Raw genomic sequence first — 19059 nt, forward strand, 5'->3', positions numbered from 1 at the left:
TGTTGCGGGAGCCAGAGAAGAAAAAAAGAGCGAGCAGAAGAGAAAAAGAGGACAGAACACCAGTAGAGACCGTGGAAGGCGAGGCCTTAGTCGGTTCTCTTGTCAGAAGTCCAGCCGCAACTTAAAATATTCTATAATTTTTAAGTGAAGTCGATAAACCGAAATTTTTAATTTTGCCTTCGTCGGTGTTCCTCCTCCCTCCCTCTCTTCCCTTCTCTCTCTTTTCCTCTCCCACAGTACCATGCCCTCTCCTCTGTTGGTACAAGCTCAACACGATCCGTACCAGCTCGTGCCGCCAAAAAACCAATCCGATGCCCAATACCAGTTCCGCCAAACTTGGGTGAACTTGAACTAGAGATGCTTCCCAGTAAAATCACCAACCCAAGCACATCTATTCAATCTGGTGCCAGTTATGCTTTCCAAATAATCCTCTGGTCAAAATCAGCCAGTCCACTGGTCCAATCCGTTGATCCAATACTTAAATAATGGAAAGATACCAGGCGTCTGACGTAATGAAGCACTCTCCCCAGAACACAGGCCACACCTTTTTCACAAATAAATGATGGGTATTGGTTACAAAAATTGATACTCATATTTTTTCTTCTCCGGTATCCTAATCACACTCTAAATGTTGCACCCATAAATCATCACCAACAGCGAAATTTCTATATCCCCGTCTATGAAAAAAGGAAAAAACCGAGCCCATTACTTCAAAGATGAACTATGAAGGCTTACCTTCACCGCACTACAAATTACTCACAGGAAAACAGCCAGTAAATTTAAAAATTTAATGCATGGCACACATCCAACTTAAGTGGGAACAAGAATAATTTGTAAAATAAGATACAAAATCAATCTAGCAAATACACACTGGGAAATGAAAAGCAGCAATACTGCAAAAGGATACAACTGAGGGTGCCTCAGAGAGGGGAAGAAAGGAAAGAAAACCTAATGGTCTATTGAATATATCAAGCGAACCTATACACATGGCACGCAGTAATTGTTCATCCCAAACCTAACCACACCATTTTCTAATTATGTAAAATTTAATCACCATACAGAATCCTCAGCTTAGCCTCAACAACCGCAAAAAACCGGCCTGCTACCAAAGAATAACAAGCGCACAACTGGTCTGAGCTACATTAATGATGCCAAAGTGGCTACTGCTGCTACAACCCACCGCACCACGAGAAAAAAATAAAATAAAATATCTCGGACCTTCAATAATTGCATCAACCTGACTATCAATAGCTTCCCATAGGGGGCATGCCAAATGGGGGCATTGGAGGCATACCCATCCCACCCATTGGTGGTGGGGCTGAAAATGGTCCGCCCACGCCGGGTCCTCCCCCCATGCCTGGCATCGGTGGAGCTGGCAATGCAAGTGGCAGCAACTGTGCATACATATTCTGCAAATAACATGCCAATTTTCACAATTAATGGGCAAAACAAGAATGCCAAGAAACATAACCAACTGCAATTATGAAGGCATCGCAAGCACCTGCTGGGAGACCATATCCTTTTCTTCCTTCTCTTTAGCTTTGACTTCAATTTGTGCTTCAATTTTATCTTTTATGAGTTCATCTACTTTGCCAGTGTACTCACGAATAAACTGCACAGATACCAGATGCTTGTCATAATGATGGATTAAGATTATGAAAAGATATAAGAACAATATAATGGTTAACTTCACTAGTACAACCACTGGCGGTAAAAGATCACCTGCAAGAGGTATGGGAAAGCAAAGTCAATCATGTTGTTCATCCAGGCAAGCTCAACGGCAATGTCAGGCCGAATCAAATCATAACATATGAAGAGACATGAAGCAAAGCATTCCTTCTTTCCCTGCAACACGAAACAACACATCAGATATTTTCTAGATTGCGATCATATAACAAGCCAACGAACAAGGGATAGTCAACATATCACTTGTTAAACAATTAAGCATAAATATTATCACGTGTGTTTTTAATAACTGATGATCAAAAGATTCTTATTTAAATGAGGAGATTCTAAAATCTTCAAACATAAAAAATCTAGCTATTGCTCATCTCACTCCAAACACTATACGCCTCTTCAATACACAGAATAAATGGTACAGCTTATTAACAATCGCATATTACACCAAGGATCGAGAACAGCCATATGGCTACAAAAGGTAACAAATTTTCCTTCACTAAAACTATATATACAATGCAGCAGTGTATTAAGTACTTAAAGGAATTGTACAATCATAAAATGAAGATACCAATAAATTTAATAACAAGTCATAAGTTGCTTTACATGATTACAGCATCTAAAATTTTGTTACATAGTATGATTATTGATTAACAAATCCATGTATTGCATTCAAGATATGCATATATATAGTATCATAAGAATCTGTGTGCAATAAATGTTACTAATAATATATTTAATAATAACTTTATTGGAAAAGGATCTATCAACTATTACAAGCAAAAACCTTTTCTGAATATTCAAAAATTTCCATAGCTTGTGTTAATTACATGTGCAAATTATCTCAAAGATCGATTCTCGTATTAATGCTACAGTATGTCAACATTGTTATTTACCATCTCCATAAGTTTTAATTTACCATAAAAAATTGTACTTCTTATGGCTCAAAGGTTACAGGTTCGAAACACGGAAACAGCCTTTCCGCATAAGAAGGTAAGGCTGCATACATCTGACCGATCTCAGACCAGACCCTGCAATAGCAGGAGCCTTGTGTACAAGATTGCCCTTTTTTGTACTTTTTCCTGAAATGCTATCTCGGATTATCCTTCCATATCTGAACAGGAATATCTTCCCATGCTTCTGACAAGAAAATGCATAGAAAAAATCATGGAATTGGCATCAAAACAAAAGGAACAGGACCATTACTTTCATCAGCAGTTAGGAGATATTCGGCAGCATGTCTAAAATGGTAAACTACATTTGCCAGGGCAGTGTACAGTAAAAATTCAAATTCCTGAAGGCAAGTTAACCTAAAACAGTTGAATATACCACCTTCCAAGTTTAAAAAACAAGTGTGACACCATCATTACACAGGATGTTCTCAAGCAAGGAAAATAACAGAATATCAGCCAAACAATGAAAATCCTACCAAGAAATTCATATAATAAATAATGAATGATAATCTGATGAGTGAGTTTTGAGCATTTCTTTTAACTGGTGAAAAGCACAGCTGCCATATTGATAGTGGAACAAACTGAAATAAACAATGGTGCAACATATCAAACAGTAGATAGGTAAGCTTTTGAGTTAACAAGCCCATCACCTGCTCAATGAAATAAACAACCAACTCCTCTGCAAGGTCACGATCACCAGATTGTGAGCATGTCTCCATGGCATCTTTGTACAGGTTGTCCTTCTTGGACAGAGCAATCGACTGCTTCCACCTCCCTGCTTTCTTATAGATGTATGCAGCAACCCGTCTCATCTCCAGAAGCTCATGCTTCTCAATCTAGTGAATGACACGACATGCATCAGGAGAATACTCCATAAACACATGCTTCAAATCTAAAAAATGAAGCAATTTTACCTTCTGTGCAAGGCCAATCTGATCAAAGTTGTCGTGCATATCAACTGATTCCCGTAATCTGTCATAATCCTCCTCTTCAATATAGATTTCATTTAATGCTTCATTAACAGCAGCTACATTGTTACTTTGAACTGCAACCATGTATGGCTTCACAAGATGCAAATGGCCAGCCTGAAACAAGGTAAAAGAAGTCAAAAATGAGAATGACTTATCATTCAAAGTAGCTGCCATCTCGCACCAACAAGACCTTTCAAACTTTTCTACATGTCACAGAACAAACCAGAAAGGGAAAGAGATGGTGAAGTTGCTATACATACCTTCCGCATTATGTCCACTACACGGGTGTGATCCACCCGAAGGGCAAGTACATTGAGGAGATCATTAATGAGGTCAGGATGTTCCTGCAGGTAGAAGTGCACTGCCTTGTAATAAAGCTCAACATTCGCAACTTTGACCGCAACATCCTTGAACTGCATGTGATCCCAAGCATCTGGAGAGTGGTTCATTATAGTGGTTGCAGCATTGTCAAATTCATCATACTGTATATACAGATAGGTGAGTTCTTTCCAGTGCTGTTGCTCATCACATACACGGATAAGCTTGGGAATGTTGAGACGGGTAGAGAAAAGTTTAATGTGCTCCATAAGTTTTTCTGGCCTATATCTAGCATACAGCACTCCCAACTCTGTAAAAATACCCATATGTGCACGTTCCAATCCAAGGCCACTCTCCATGAGTGAAATAAGCTCATTGAAGCATCCTCTGTTTTGGTAATATTCACTGACTTCTTCCAAGTCATCCACCTGTACCATCAAAATCAATAGATCACGATGAACTTCACCTAGAATATAAAGCTTCTAAAATGATTGACCAGTGACATTCTAAAATACAAGGAGGAGATTATGTTTCCTTAAGAAGGATAATTACCTGTATAATGATATTCAGACCACAAATTTGTGCCAGGCGGAACTCCTCAGCATCCACACAAGCAAAACAAACCTCCTTCCATGTCTTTGAGCTGTTTGCTTTGCGAGCAGCATCAACCGCACCTTGGAACTGCTTCAGCTTGACTAGTGTACTTGCCAGTTTAGCCCAGTTGGAAATGAAGGCAAATATTATCTTAGCAGCTTCATAAAGCGCAGCATCAAACAAACGATCACCAACATTTTGGAGATTAGCAACATTTGGCATAAGAATGAATTCTTCTATTTCACCTAGCCTATCTATCTTCGCGTATGCATAAATAAGTTCACCATCCACCTTTGGCTCTTTGGCCTTTTGCCTCACCATCAGTAAGTACTTCACCAAGTCATGATAGACATTAGCCTGTTCAGCAGCACTAATAACATCTAGGAATTGGGTTGCATCATCTGCACGGATGAATGATTCAATAGCATCACTTACTAACCCTTCCCTTAACTGAGCCTTAGCAACCTGGCTCCAAACAGCATCTTCCTCAACACGGTATGCAAATTCTACAGCCCGCTCTATGCTTTGGATGTTATCCAAGAGAACATTAACTGCTTGTACATTTAAATTGAATTTCTTAAAGATGGCAAAGGCTTCCTCATATAGTTGTGCTTCAACTGCTACTTCTCCAACCGCAGGTCCATCAAAGTTGTCCAACCTATTAATATAATCCATTACCCTGGATGCATCTGCTTTAATGGCTGTTAAGATAAGCAGGTTTTGCAAATTGAAGTTCCCACTGAATGCAGAATTTTGAAGCACAATCTTTTCAAGCAGTTCAATCAGTTCATGTGGAAGATCAGCAGTCATGAAAGCTTTAACAGCTGCAGAAACTTGTTCTGGACTCTTGCTTTCAGGCAATGCCGTAGAAACAACTTGGTCAATAAGTTGTCTTCTATATTCATTCTCAGGTTGAAGAACTTTCTCCCATAGATCAGCATCCATCCTTTCCACGACATATCTGTTGTCAACAGTATAATATCATCAACTCAATGCACTAAGAAAGTTGAAAGACAAACAAGAGAACCACTTTTCAGACGATTAGCAGAAGATTTAATTAAAAAAAACACATACCTGGCCTGCAATTTGAAAAGAGAGTTTTTATTTGTAACATTTATAAGCTCATCATCACATTGTCCTCGTCTATATGCAACAACAGCAAGGGTGGGATCCCGTTTTTCACAGTATTTACCCACAACACGTGAATCATAATACGGATTAGTAGTGAGAAAATGCTCGGGATTATTATTGCTGTCTATGATGATCTTTCCCAGAGCATTGTGAACATGCACGTCTTGGCTTCCCTCGCTCACAAGATGTTCCAAAAATTGTGTGAGCAACCGCAAACGATTCCTATTTTACACGAGGCAGCAAACAAGAAACATGTCAGGAAAGAGGGGACGAGGTTGTTTTGGAGATATAGAAAGGGGAAACATACCTCTTCTCACATTCAGCGACAAGAGGCTCAACCGGAAGCAGGGATCGAACAGAAAGAATTAGGCCTTTAATGAAATCTTCAGGGCACTCATCATCTAGAAGTTGTCCGACCACCAAAGGAGCATTGCCTGGGTTCACCTATCATACAGTAATACAAACAACTCCAAGTTAGCCACCATTAAGATCAATGAATTATCTATAGCCATCCTGCCTTAACCGCACATTTAATATAAAAAAATTCAGTGTCATATGTTCAGCAGGAAAAAGCAGTATTATATTCAAAAGAGAATCTTACTTTCTGAACATAGCCTTCAATATATCGAAGCATGTTGTTTGTATACAAGTAGTGAGTCAAATCAGGGACAAATCCAAAACGGTCACAAACATTTATCAGGGGCCGTGCATCTGGAAGTTTAGCATCCATTAGGAAATTCTTTGTTTTCTCAGGATCGTAGAAGTTAGATTCTCTTGTTACACGTTCAACTTCCTTAATTTGGCCAGTTCTGGCTGCTGCCTCAATATATTTGAAGTGTATATCTGGATCTTCACTGTTCCACATAAAAAGAAAGAAATAAAAAAAAGAAAAGAAAGCAAAGCATCAGCAGTAGTGTCATCTTTGCCAGTGCCCACATGGAATGCTTAGTATTTAAATAACTACCTGGAACTCAGATATGAACCCAAAAAGAAGTAAAGACCTTCGTAGGACTTAAATTGCTCAAATATTTTTATGCATGCTTCCAAACCTAACTGCTCAGAATATTCCTTAGCAACCTGCAAATATATGATTGTTATATACCTCCAACAACTGAACTTACAGAATTATTCGAACAGGGGGAAAGAAAAATTACCTGCACAATTATCTGAAGATTTCCTCTCAGATTGACCAGCAAAAGATCCTTCATGCACTCTAATGCCCACTCTTTCGAAAGTGTACCGAAGAATTCCACTAGTGCCTGGAAAGGATGGTGACCTAATTTAGTACCAAAACAGTTAATCAGAACAAACATCATAGCCCAAGATAACAAACCTGTGGTTCGATGGCATGAGTATTCACAATAACACGCTTAATATCAGGTAATTCCGTATAGTGCTGCAAAGTAAAAATGTATTTGAGTAAATAAGTTGCCACAAAAACCAAAAAAATTATTTGCACATAATTTATGAAAAGCATTAAACCTGAAGGGCTCTCATATACAACCCAGCCTTCTCACATAGTTGAGCTATCCGAGGGCGATCGTAATGACTGAACATTCCATTAGCTAATATAGCATCTGCAACATTCGGATATGTCACCAGATTGATCTCCAAGACCTGCATAAGTCATAAAAGGTTAGAGAATTATCTATAATAGGGCTGAAAAATATACAGCAAGCTTATTCAAAGAGAAAATACTACCTTGGTTTGAAGGAAAGCATGCTCCGGTAGATTTGGCTTTAAAACATCTAACAGAAAAGCTGTTGCCTCTCGGATCATGTTCCTCTGCAATAAATAATATCATAAGCAAGAGAAAACCACAATTTCATCTAGAACAAATAGAAAACTCTGAAAGAGGGGAAAAGAGAACATAAAATATTGAATACTTGCCGTTGCATTTTCTTGACAACTAAAACAGGGGCTTGTTTCAAATATCTACCTTTATATATGCACACATAATGATAGAATAGAAAGAGTGACTGAACCTGAAGGAATAGATCTGTGATCGTATTATAGTCCACTGGACAGCCACCCTCCATTTGTGACATCATAAGAGCAAAATTAACAGCTCCCTGTCATGAAAACTTTATGTTAAACAAATAATTCTAAAAGAAGACCCAAGAAATTACACTACTTTACCAAAAGCAATGACAAAATAAAACTCACAATCCAGAGGCTCACCTAAAATCTGTGTAAGCTCTAGAGTGACATGGTAGATACATAGCAATCAAAATATCAAAAAATTCACATCATGCATATGCAATCTATTTAAACCATTACATAACGTCAATAAACTAAAACCCACCTGAGGATCTGACCGTAGAATTGTCTGCAGAAGGAAAAGATAATCTGGTGTGTATCCAACCTGTATCCAAGAACAATAACTATCATCTTAAAAGCCCAGAATTCCAGGTATATTCTAGTTTTGTGTTAATATGTATGACACAATCCTGCCAAAACTATGATCACCAATGGTCAGAAAAAAATACTTTCATATCAAATATGCTGCAACAATTACCTGCTTGGAGTATATGAGAATCTTGTCAAACTCCCTTCGTTCTGCAAAAGCAGCAACAACTTTTGGAGTAGCCCTTGCTTTTATATATATTTTCAGTGCAAGATCATTGTCCACAGTCTACAGTAAAAACAGGAATTAGACTCTCGACAACAAAAAGATAACTAGTCTAGGCACAATGACATTGATAAATAACAATGATTCCCAAATTTTAATACCATTAGTATACAGAAGATGCCCAAAAAAGTAACAAGTGAAGTGACAATCTTACCTTCACAAGATCCCCAAGTTCTTCACTACACTCAAGCTTGTCCTCAGCCAACCAATTTTCTAATAGATTCTTTTTGTTCTGATTCACAACTAGGCGAGACAATTCCAAAGACTCAAAGGCATTGAGTTTTCCTCTAGTTAGCAATGTTCCAAAATACTGCAATAGTGGTGGTGTTTGCCCAGCTTGTACAGGAACACTCTGTATAAATGCACAAGTTTGGAAGTAAAAATTTATGAGTCCTCAAAATTGAAGGGCATTACAAAAAATTGAAAAGAGAAAATAAAACTTCTTTTTTATTCTCAGAAAAATCATAATTTCCAGAAAAAAAATAGTTATGCTACACGAGCTGTAATTATGTTAAAAGTGGAACAATTGGAAGACAAGGAGCTCGATACCTGAAATTTTGCAACAGTCTCAGGAGTTCTCAGAATGCCTTGTGGAGATTCTGCAGCAAGTTCAGCAGCTTCCTTGTATTTTGTCTGAGAGAATAGTTCCTGGAACCTCTGCACAACCTGGTCGCACACAAACACACACACACACAAAAAAAAAAAAGGAGGGATGGAGGAGTAAGATTATGTGAATGTAAATGCAATACAAGAAAGTACAATGCAGGAAATGGACGGAGTAAGGAAAAAAAATTAAAATAAGTCTTCCCTGTATCAATTAAAAAAAAAAAAAGAATGGGCGCAGAACAAGAGAAGAAATGCCATGAAAAACTTTATTCCCATACATTTGACATTTCTCTTTTGATTCAGTCATTTGTATGAAGGAAAAACGAAATAAGGGTAAAAAATCATGCTCTCTCTAAGATAAATATTTCCTTCAAAATTGCATAAATTTAAAAAAATCCTTCTTTCTATTCTCTAAACATTTCCCATACACTAGAAGGCACACGCATACCAATGCTTTTGTTCTTTACCAAAATTTGGTCAAGAAAATCAATCCAAAGAATCAAAAAGGTGATAGATTAAAGATGTTCAGATCAATAAAACTAAGCAAAAGAATTCTGGATATGACAGGAGAAGCAACATTCGGAAAATATAAAACAGGGAAAAAGTGCTTCGAACAGCACCCAGAGATTAGTAAACATAACTTATTTAGCAATATGTGAGATTATTCTTCATCTTAACGTGCATGATTAAAATGATTGAGAACAAGAGTTGCAGAAATTAGTGAGTTGCAGAAAAATGCAGCAAGGTTACATCCACAATTAATGCTTTGCTACCTCTCCAAAGCTATAAAATAATAACATGATAGAAAAACATCAATTCATCAAGTACCAGATTCTCTGCCCCTGGAAGGTTTCCTCGTTTGGCGAGATTAACAGCTAGCTCCAAATTGTTCAGCTGTAAAGTTACCGAATAACAGTTGTCAATCTGATGTTTATGCTTACATAATAATTCAGCAAAGAAATTCAACAATGTAAACATACTTGACCACTGACGAAGGGCACGATAGTTGCCTCATTAACAGTAGCAAGCAGAACCTGTCCCCGCCTATTAACAGCATAAAACCCACCAAAAGATGAAGCCTCTGTTGTCAGAAATATAGGATCTGGGCTAATTCGATTTCTATAGACTGCTGTCGCTGTCTCCAAATCATACACAAATAGAAGACCAAGCTTTGTGATCACATATATCAAACTGTACTTCTGTGAGATCTGCCAGACAAAAAATTCATTTGATCACCATTTTGATGAAAGATTGGATATATCTTGAAATTCTAACTAAATAACCTAAATATTCTACCTGCATTGCCACAGGGAAGTCATCACCAAAATCAGGTGGGAAGAACAGATCTGCTTGTTTCTTTGTAAACCCAGGCTTCCCTGAGAATAAAGAAAACAAACAAAGGTTGAAAAGAGTACAAATTTAATAGAATATATTCTTCGGCAGAAATCAAAAGGTATGGTTGTATGAAGTTGTTGACTTTTCACGACTGAAGTCATATCATAGAAAGAAGAAAAATCCATGAAGGTCCCAAAAGTTCCCATTTAGATTCCAACAACAACAAAAAACAAGAGAGAGAGAGAGAGATTCAAAAACTGATTGCAAAATACTTATCTGATAAGCTTGATTCTAACTGTTTAATAAATGAAAAGCCTAAACCCATAATAAAAATGCAAGGATATGCAGGCAAACCTGGCTGGGCACCAAGTTCAATAACATGCAGCTTTGATGTAATCTGTCCAGCATTAGTAGTCTTTGTAGCAAAACAAATAAGAATGGAAGGGTTTTCGTTGCCAGCAACCTAGGTAAGCAGCAAGTAAAAGTCAATAATGACAGCACAAGAAAAATGCCAAAAATGCAAGCATATGAGTCACAAACAAACAGCAAAAGATATAATAGTCTTACCTTAAATGATGCAAAGGATGCAGCATGTGCTTCAAGGGCCTGACTGCGTTGCTGATCCACAGAAAAAAGCTGCATATTTCCTTTGACCAGTTGTGGTCTCTGCAACCAACATTGCATGAAGTGAGATGTAAATTCATAAGTTTCTTTTAGATAACTTCACCAAGCCAATGTGACTAGCTGACAAATTTTAATACATTAAAGAGCTTAATAACCAGAGAAAGTAGAAAAAAGTGATGCAAAGAACAGAACACAAAAAAGAACAAAAGGCAGAACATGAAGGTGAAAAGGGCATCAAAGCAAAAGAGGAGCATCAAACTTCAGGTAGGCACATCTCATTAAATATAGTACTGCTAAAGCTAGAAAAGGTAGCTGACAGAACTTGGCCAGTGGACTCTCCCTTTTGCAAGATGATCTCGGGCTTCACCGCAAGACCCTCTAACATTGAAACTTTATCTTGAATTCTCGACCATCTTAGATGCACACTCCACATCATTTTCCAAAGATTGCCACCTCCCATTTCCAACATCTTATAACTGCTCCAATTTCTACTCGTTGAATATAGGCATGAACAACCACTTGTCAGTACGACTGGGAGCCCTTTCCAAACGTAAGAAATCAGCAAGGTGCATAAACCAACAATTCAGGGTCGGCCAGGGATCTCATGAGTTGTTTTAAAGTTTGCCCATACAATGGCTAGTCATTACCTCATTCGCCAAATATTGAGAAGAATTTGACCACTTAGAACACGGTTTCAAACTTCGTTCAAAACATTTTACCTAAAGAATAACAATTTTGGATTTTTTGCCACAAGAAAAATTGGATGCTAAAGTGGGCCTTACATGCATTGGCCAGTACTAGATGCAAATGAACCAATTTCATCTGAAAGACATAATTACAAACTAGACCACATAATCACAAGTAATATCGATTCTAGCCTATCACTTCTGCAATTCTTTTAAATTAATAAGGTTGTGTTTCGACATTGCCTGATTGCTTCAACAGAGCCCATTGAATAATTTTTAAATACATTAGATAACGCTAACGTAAGTATGAAGGCAAACTTGTCTTCGAAGATACATAGCATCTTTATAAATAAACTTAACCAACCTATTAGGGCTCCACTTTGTGAATCCTTGTTTGCTAGTTTCCACTTGGTGGCTGCCAAAAATTGTTACTGCAAGCTTTTCCATACCTATCTTGCAACTTCCACGCTAGCTTGCCCTCCTCCTTATAGATCCTTTGACATAGATTTTTAACTTTTGAGCACTTTTCCTTACCAAATTGTTGTTTTGCAGGCTCACATAACATCTCAATCAGTTCTTTATTAATTAATACTCAAATAGTAAAACTCCTAGTGTCCTACATGTACTCTAGTATAACAATTCTCTTTTCTAATTTTTAGTTCTACAAAACATCCATGTCAACATTCTCATATGTGCCAACCACATCTTAATTGCTTTGATCGTCATTATTGTGTGACACTTTCGAACCTGACAATATAGCAAGCCCTGTCATCATAAAATAAAATTTCTGTCAAGTCACCATGGGAAGCATCAGAGCACCTTTCCGCTTTATCCACCTATGTTCATCTCTCTCATATGTATCTCCATCCGTCTCTTCGTTCTTCATCTTGTTCAATTGATGCTTCATTATCAATATATATTTCCATTAAAAATGCACTGCACACATATTTATTCACCTTATAGAGATCATGACTATTGTCCTTTAAAATTTACCTCCATAATACTACTTTAGCATTTTACCAAGACATTCTCATCAGTTACAAGTGTAGAGAAAATACAAAACAATACATCTTATAGACATCAGTAGTAAATTCATCTGTGACTAGTGTAAAGATGAGTTATACAAGAGCAATTTCTGATAATTAGAACACATCCAAACATTTGGCATGTTTACATGTTCCGACGCAACAAGGAGCATATAGTAAACAAACCAATTAGATATTCCTCATAACATCAAACTAATGTGTTATATCCCAACACAATCATCTATCTGTGGCCTTCTCATCGCTATGTTTTCTCTTTATAATGTATCACCTTCTCTACCATTATCATTCAAACAACCAGAATTTTTTTTTGAAAAAGGGAATTTTCATAATGCTAATCTAGAGCACACATCACAACTGTCTACCCATAACTTTAGCTTTTATATTATAATAATATATTACTAATAATATAATATTATAATATAAAAATATGATCTTCTTATCATAATATAATATTATTATAGTAACAATATTATTATATTGTAATTAATATATAATATATTATAATTATTACATTAATATATAATATATTATAATTATTACATTATATTATTAATATATTGTACTATCAAAAATCATTACTATAAAGTATCTTTAATTTATAAATTATTTCTATATTTTAATCTAAATAATATAAAATTAATGTAATTATTTTTAGGGTGATTATCAAGTAAAAAAGAATATCAATAATAGCAAACTAGGTAGTTGTTGAATCTAATAGCAACATCGATGTTTGACTTTGTTCACCCAAATACAAAATGGTAAGAAAATTGTTCATATATCCACAATTAGGAGGGAATAGATCATCCTCATCACCATAAGGTTATGACAATAAAAAAAGACACCAACTTAAATGATTATGGCAATAAAAAGTATTTTTAGATTAATTTTTTAAAAAATCCGTTGCCGTGACGCAAATCCAAGCCTCTCAAATGAGCTTTTGTCCGAAAAACAACTTCCCAACACATCTCAAATAGGGCTTTTGCCCAAAAGCTCCAAATAGGAACTTTTTCTAGTAGACCTTTTCTAGGTTTTGGAGGAGCTAGAAAGCTATTTCAAATTTTCTACCAAACACCTCAAAATCATCTAAAAAAAGCTTCTGGAACTCCAAAATCCATTCCAAACAGGGGCCTAAATCTGAAATTTCTAGGTTTTAAATCTCAATTCTACATGGACTCCTCTTTTGAATATATATTGCATCTTCAATTACTCTCATCATCTTCCAAAGTATGTCATCACTGCTCTTAACGCATATAATGTGGTTTACCCATTTTAGTTGCTATTTCTAATCCAATCACTACACAGTAGGCGATAATTAGATTTGCTCTATCTTTTGTGTTTTGGCTTTATGACTGCCACCGCACCATTCATTGCATTTAAGCATGCATACTTCAATCCATATGATATGACACAAATATGCAATTGCTGATTAATACCTTAACAGTGGTTGTTCTCTTCTTCTGGCCATATATTCTTCTCAGATTTTACAAAATTTATGAATAACCATATTTTCATATATTCCATTCTTTTCTTCTAACACCATACAATCTGATGAAAAGGCATTCACAGCATTGCAGAAAACACATCCATGTATGCATACATACATGCACACATGTGTCTTTATATACTTATACTAAAAATCATCACTAAACTGATATTGTAATGGCTTATTTATGATGGATGGAACTTACCTAAGAACATACTATATGTAAGTATCATTCAATTTCAGTAAATCAATTACAAATTTATGAACTCCATAAACCATCATTCATAATATAATGGTGTTACTGACAAAGTGGAATCACATTCGACAGAAGTGCATCTTAAAACAGCATACCTCAGGGGCACCAGGTGCAATTCCAATCAGAACTAGCCACTTCTCTGAGGGGTCACACCGGTAATTAATGATCTGATTGTTTGTCAAATTAGCTGCCCTGTCAAACATCTTAACAGGCTCCGAATCACCTGCATTTGGCATAAATTTTACATAGTGTAATTCAGAGACATAAAATAAACATTGACACACAAAAATACAATATCTAGAAACATAAACACCTCTTGTGCGACAATTGGTGAATTACCTTCTATCGACCAATGGTAAACCGAGGATTGAGTAACCAGCCCCAGCATCTTTGGGGTGATCCACTTCCAAAAGACAACCTAAACACATCGAAAATATTGATTTGAGCTAGTCGAGTGTAAAGAATGAAAGCAATGACAGCCGGAGTAGAAAACCATTTGTTCTAAATCATTTGCATTGTTTACCAGTTCAGGCATCTGGTGTGATTTCATTTTAGTCTTCATCTCGATATTGAATACTTGAAGGTGATCCTGAGTAGTTCCTTGTATTTGAGCTATAATTTCACAAAGAAAATCATGGTCAAACTAGATGAAAATTTGGGAACCTTAAAAAGAAAGCAGACCACATCTAATCACCGAAAAACTGTTTAGATAGACACATTCTTGATTTCCTACATTCGAGTTGCACATGCGAAAAAAATTTAATTAAATACATTTTTTTCATTAAACTAAATTTTGACACTAAATATATCAAGATAAATTAATACATTATATTTTGCCAAAAGCACACATGACGTTCTCACATGGCACAATAAACATGAGTGCCAGCATAAAAACTAAAATAAAGAGTGCTGGTGTTAGCAAGGATTATAACATACCTAACCTTTAAAAAGTAAATTAATTCTTTACATAGCATAAGGCTTGACTGGAGTTTGTATTTGGACAATTGCATGCACCTTGAACTTCCATGGAAACTACTAAAGGTCCTTTATTGTTAGGTCATATTGGCCATCAGTATTTCAAAATTAAATTCAGAAGCCTGCTGTTTCAGATAATACCAACTTAGCCCAGGCCGCACTAAGAATCTTTAAGTGGTAGGAGTCGAAGATGCAAGCTATGAAAGTAAGTGGTTGAGTTTAAAATTTCCCCACCTAATCAGGATCTTATTCAGAAAGATCTTTCAAACAACCAGTTAACATTTGATCTAGTGAAGTTTATTTGACTAAAGGACAACCATTCGTATATCTCAGGTATATCTATTTTCTAGTATCACTTTGAGAACTTAAGACTTCTAATTAAGGTAGAACAAGAAGGAACTGCCTTTCAGGTGTTCCATTTCCGAGTTCTCACTCTCCAATATTCACCAATTTCTCAATCCATTATCATTTGTATGATAGCATATTAGATGACATACCGCCATATACAATGACATTCAAAACTATCTTAATCATTAATTATATTACTATTTCATAATGAACGGTGCAACACAACATTTTTTTAAAAGACAGCTGTGGTATGCGGGTGCATTGCTGTTAAAATCTTCCCATTCACGGTCCAGATCAAAATGGTCCTATATGATATGGATCTCATCTTTGGTTCGGGATCAATTAGGAATAATAGGACCTAGACCCGTATTATTAATTTTACAGTCTCTTGGGTCATAAGATCCAACTCGGTTATGCAATTTAGATTCTAAATCATGTGCAAATTCATTTTCTTTAACTTATTTGACTATATTCGAACTTCGATCATAAGATCCAACTTGGTTATGCAATTTTCTTTAACTTTTAGGACTTGCATTGTAAAATTAGTAACCTTTCTATTGGCGTTTATGGGGTAAAAAGGAGGCAAATTTTGTGTTATCAAAACCAATCATTCAAATCTTACCCCCCTTCTCTAAAACATTAACTAATTAATATTGTATTAATAAGTAATATATAAATATCTTGGATCACTAGAAACAAATTTTCTTTCATTAGACATGCTATATATGGTCTTATATTTGTGGAAACAAGATTTCCTACATGGCATTTTTTCAATTACAGCCATGTATGGATCTCTATTTTTTATTAATATACTCTCCATATTTAAATCATATTTCAATTTTCTAATTTATTTTATATTTTTATATTATATAAAGAAATGAGTAAAAATCTTATGATTTGTGATCCAATCAAATCCAACCCACTATAAGACTTAGCAATTGGGTTCTTCCATCTAAGGTAATGCGCCTGCTCCTAAATCTTCCTGGACCCTTGAGCTTGCACCCGCTTCCTTGATGGTTCCTTGCCTCAAATATTTCTAAAATATCCACTTACCATGCATGCACTCGCAAACATTCCCAAGCCTGCTCTCGATTCTAGCAACTAAGCTCTACAACAACATCGTACAGGCAATCAAGGGACCGCATAGCGCATATGCATGATGCATGCTATGTATGCAGGTATGTAAATGGTTAGTATTTTAAAAGTTTAAAAATAAACACAATATATGATAAACAATATGATAGTATTTTTCACAAATAATAGCAATATTAAAAACAATGACATCTAGCAATTAGTGCTTAGTACTTGATTCTCATTAGCAATAATAATAGCCAAATTAGCATGTTAACATTATTAACATATAAAAACCACATCCAACATAACCATTAGCATAAGCATGCCTTATTCACATTGTCTGGTGAAAGAGGTGGCCGTTTGCTAGTGATGTAGCTGGTTGTGCTCATGCGAGATCAGTGTGAGCAGCCAAGATACAAAAAAAAAAGGGTGGCCGCATATATGGTCATATAATCCTAAACAAGCCACACATACAGTCACACACTAATAAGTAGACTACATATAAGGCCGCACAACACTGACCTTACTGCATGTGTCTGCAAAATGCTAAGCAACCCATATTTTTGGCCCTCATGCAACTTGACCACATGTATTAGCCACATTTTGGATATGCAATGCAATCAGGGTATCCTTTATGCATATGTGGCCGCATGTGCAGCCTTATGCATCACATTTTAAAACAATGCGATGCAACTTCAAAAAACTGCAAGTATAGCATCTAAAATCACAAAAATTAGTCTTGAATAGAATGCTATCTGACAACTAAAATAGTTGCGCTAGTAAATCATGTTTATCCACAGGTAGTGGCATAAGCAACCAACGGGATAAAGAGGTAAGACATAACATATGAATCGTTCCATTTCTTCTTCAGTCAGAATCGTTAGCATATAATTGGAGAAGAAATTTAACAAAGTGAAACAGTAAAGGAGGAGAAGCATTAATTTTGTGCATTATGCGTATCCAGGAGAGGAAATCACAAAACAGATAGATCAAGACACTATATGAATTCTATCACCTCTACAGTCCCAACAGAAAGCAAAAAGATTTAAAAAAAATAGAATATATACTATACGGCGCTACACGATTCACAGTAATTAAATGCAATCCCTCATAGTAAATTTGACAGCTTTAAATAATCAGAGAAGAACAGTTGAAACCTTTAAGAGCAAGAATCCTGCTGTTAGGATTCATCAAAGCCGAGTCCGCAGTAATAGGTCGCCTCAACGGCTGCATCGGCATGTTCATGTCGATGATAACCACACTGTTCTGCGGAGACGTCTCCCTGACACATATATACTTCTCCGATTCCATCGTTACATGCGTAAACGTGATGAATTGCGGATTAATGCCAAGACTCGGAAGCTGAGATCAAAAAAAAAGGAATCAATCCACGAACCATCATAAACAAAGAAAAACAAGGAAAGACACTTCGATCCCACCGACAGCTCACGAAGAAATCTATACACTAAACCAGTAACCGAAATGTCAGAAAGCTGCGATCATATCGAACCAGATCGCGATCTCCCCCCACAGATCGGAGCAGATCCGAGATCCATCCAAGAATTCCCCACGAAAGAAGCAAGATTTCGAGATCAATACTACTCAAGAAACCAGATCGTGCCACAACAGTTCAAAACCCTAGCTCTACTCCCCGAAACGGATTGGAATCCAAGAAATGATTAAAGAGCGAGAGAGATGAAGAAAGAGGGCAGAGGAAGGGATGGGGCTCACCGTCAAGGCCTCCCGCATGGCGATCGGGGCGTTGGCCGCGGCCATGGCGACTGGATCGGGGCCTCCCCTGGGGTTCTTGGTTGGGGCTCCGGCGGCGCGAGAGGAGCCGAAGGAGATCTACACAGACTCCCTTGGATCTGAGGCGGCGGAACCCCTTCCGAGAGGGAGGAGAGGAGGAGGCGCGTGGACGAGAGAGAGAGAGAGGGGGGGGGGTGTGGTGAAGCGGATCTGGGAAAAGAAATATATAACGAGGGGGGCTTTGCTCCGCTTCGCTTTATTTCTCGTCCCGTTCGCTGCCGTCAACGGGGGAATCGATCTGGTAATCGGCAAAAATAATTAATTGGTAATTTCTATTGTTAAGAGGTTAATCAATACCGTATAAATGGGATCCAGTGGTTGTGATTGATTTGGTGTGCTTTCGGAACGGGAACTACAGGACAGTAATCTGTGGTAGAGGCACATGGTGCTTCAAAAATCTTCTGGCCTTTGCGGTAAGGAAAGTGGGTACGGTCACTACCGAAGGTGAGAGGCGGGGGCGTCGCTGCCGTTGGGCGGATCTCTCTGATATTTGGTCGCTCGGTAAGAACATTAGGCTGATCAATTACACCCAAGGTGATGG

The 19059-nt window shown here is 37.0% G+C and overlaps 1 protein-coding gene across 1 annotated transcript; it reads right to left on the reverse strand.

Moving 5' to 3' along the window:
- Window positions 1-810: 810 nt before the first annotated feature.
- LOC103718217 (clathrin heavy chain 1) lies at window positions 811-18667 on the reverse strand. Its single transcript, XM_008806929.4, has 30 exons — window positions 18441-18667; window positions 17867-18071; window positions 14836-14924; window positions 14652-14730; window positions 14408-14535; window positions 10785-10883; window positions 10572-10680; window positions 10179-10258; window positions 9863-10090; window positions 9711-9776; window positions 8826-8942; window positions 8431-8628; window positions 8163-8279; window positions 7950-8009; window positions 7630-7716; window positions 7346-7429; window positions 7127-7261; window positions 6978-7040; window positions 6799-6903; window positions 6609-6721; window positions 6246-6498; window positions 5952-6088; window positions 5588-5866; window positions 4472-5474; window positions 3862-4347; window positions 3545-3715; window positions 3281-3466; window positions 1723-1845; window positions 1502-1612; window positions 811-1409 (listed from the first exon to the last, which is right to left on the reverse strand). The coding sequence occupies exons 1-30, from the start codon at window positions 18483-18485 to the stop codon at window positions 1245-1247; spliced, it is 5121 nt and encodes a 1706-aa protein (XP_008805151.2). The 5' UTR covers window positions 18486-18667; the 3' UTR covers window positions 811-1244.
- Between the last annotated feature and the right edge of the window lie 392 nt (window positions 18668-19059).

The sequence above is a fragment of the Phoenix dactylifera genome, chromosome 3, assembly GCF_009389715.1.
Source record: "Phoenix dactylifera cultivar Barhee BC4 chromosome 3, palm_55x_up_171113_PBpolish2nd_filt_p, whole genome shotgun sequence".
Lineage (NCBI taxonomy): Eukaryota > Viridiplantae > Streptophyta > Magnoliopsida > Arecales > Arecaceae > Phoenix > Phoenix dactylifera.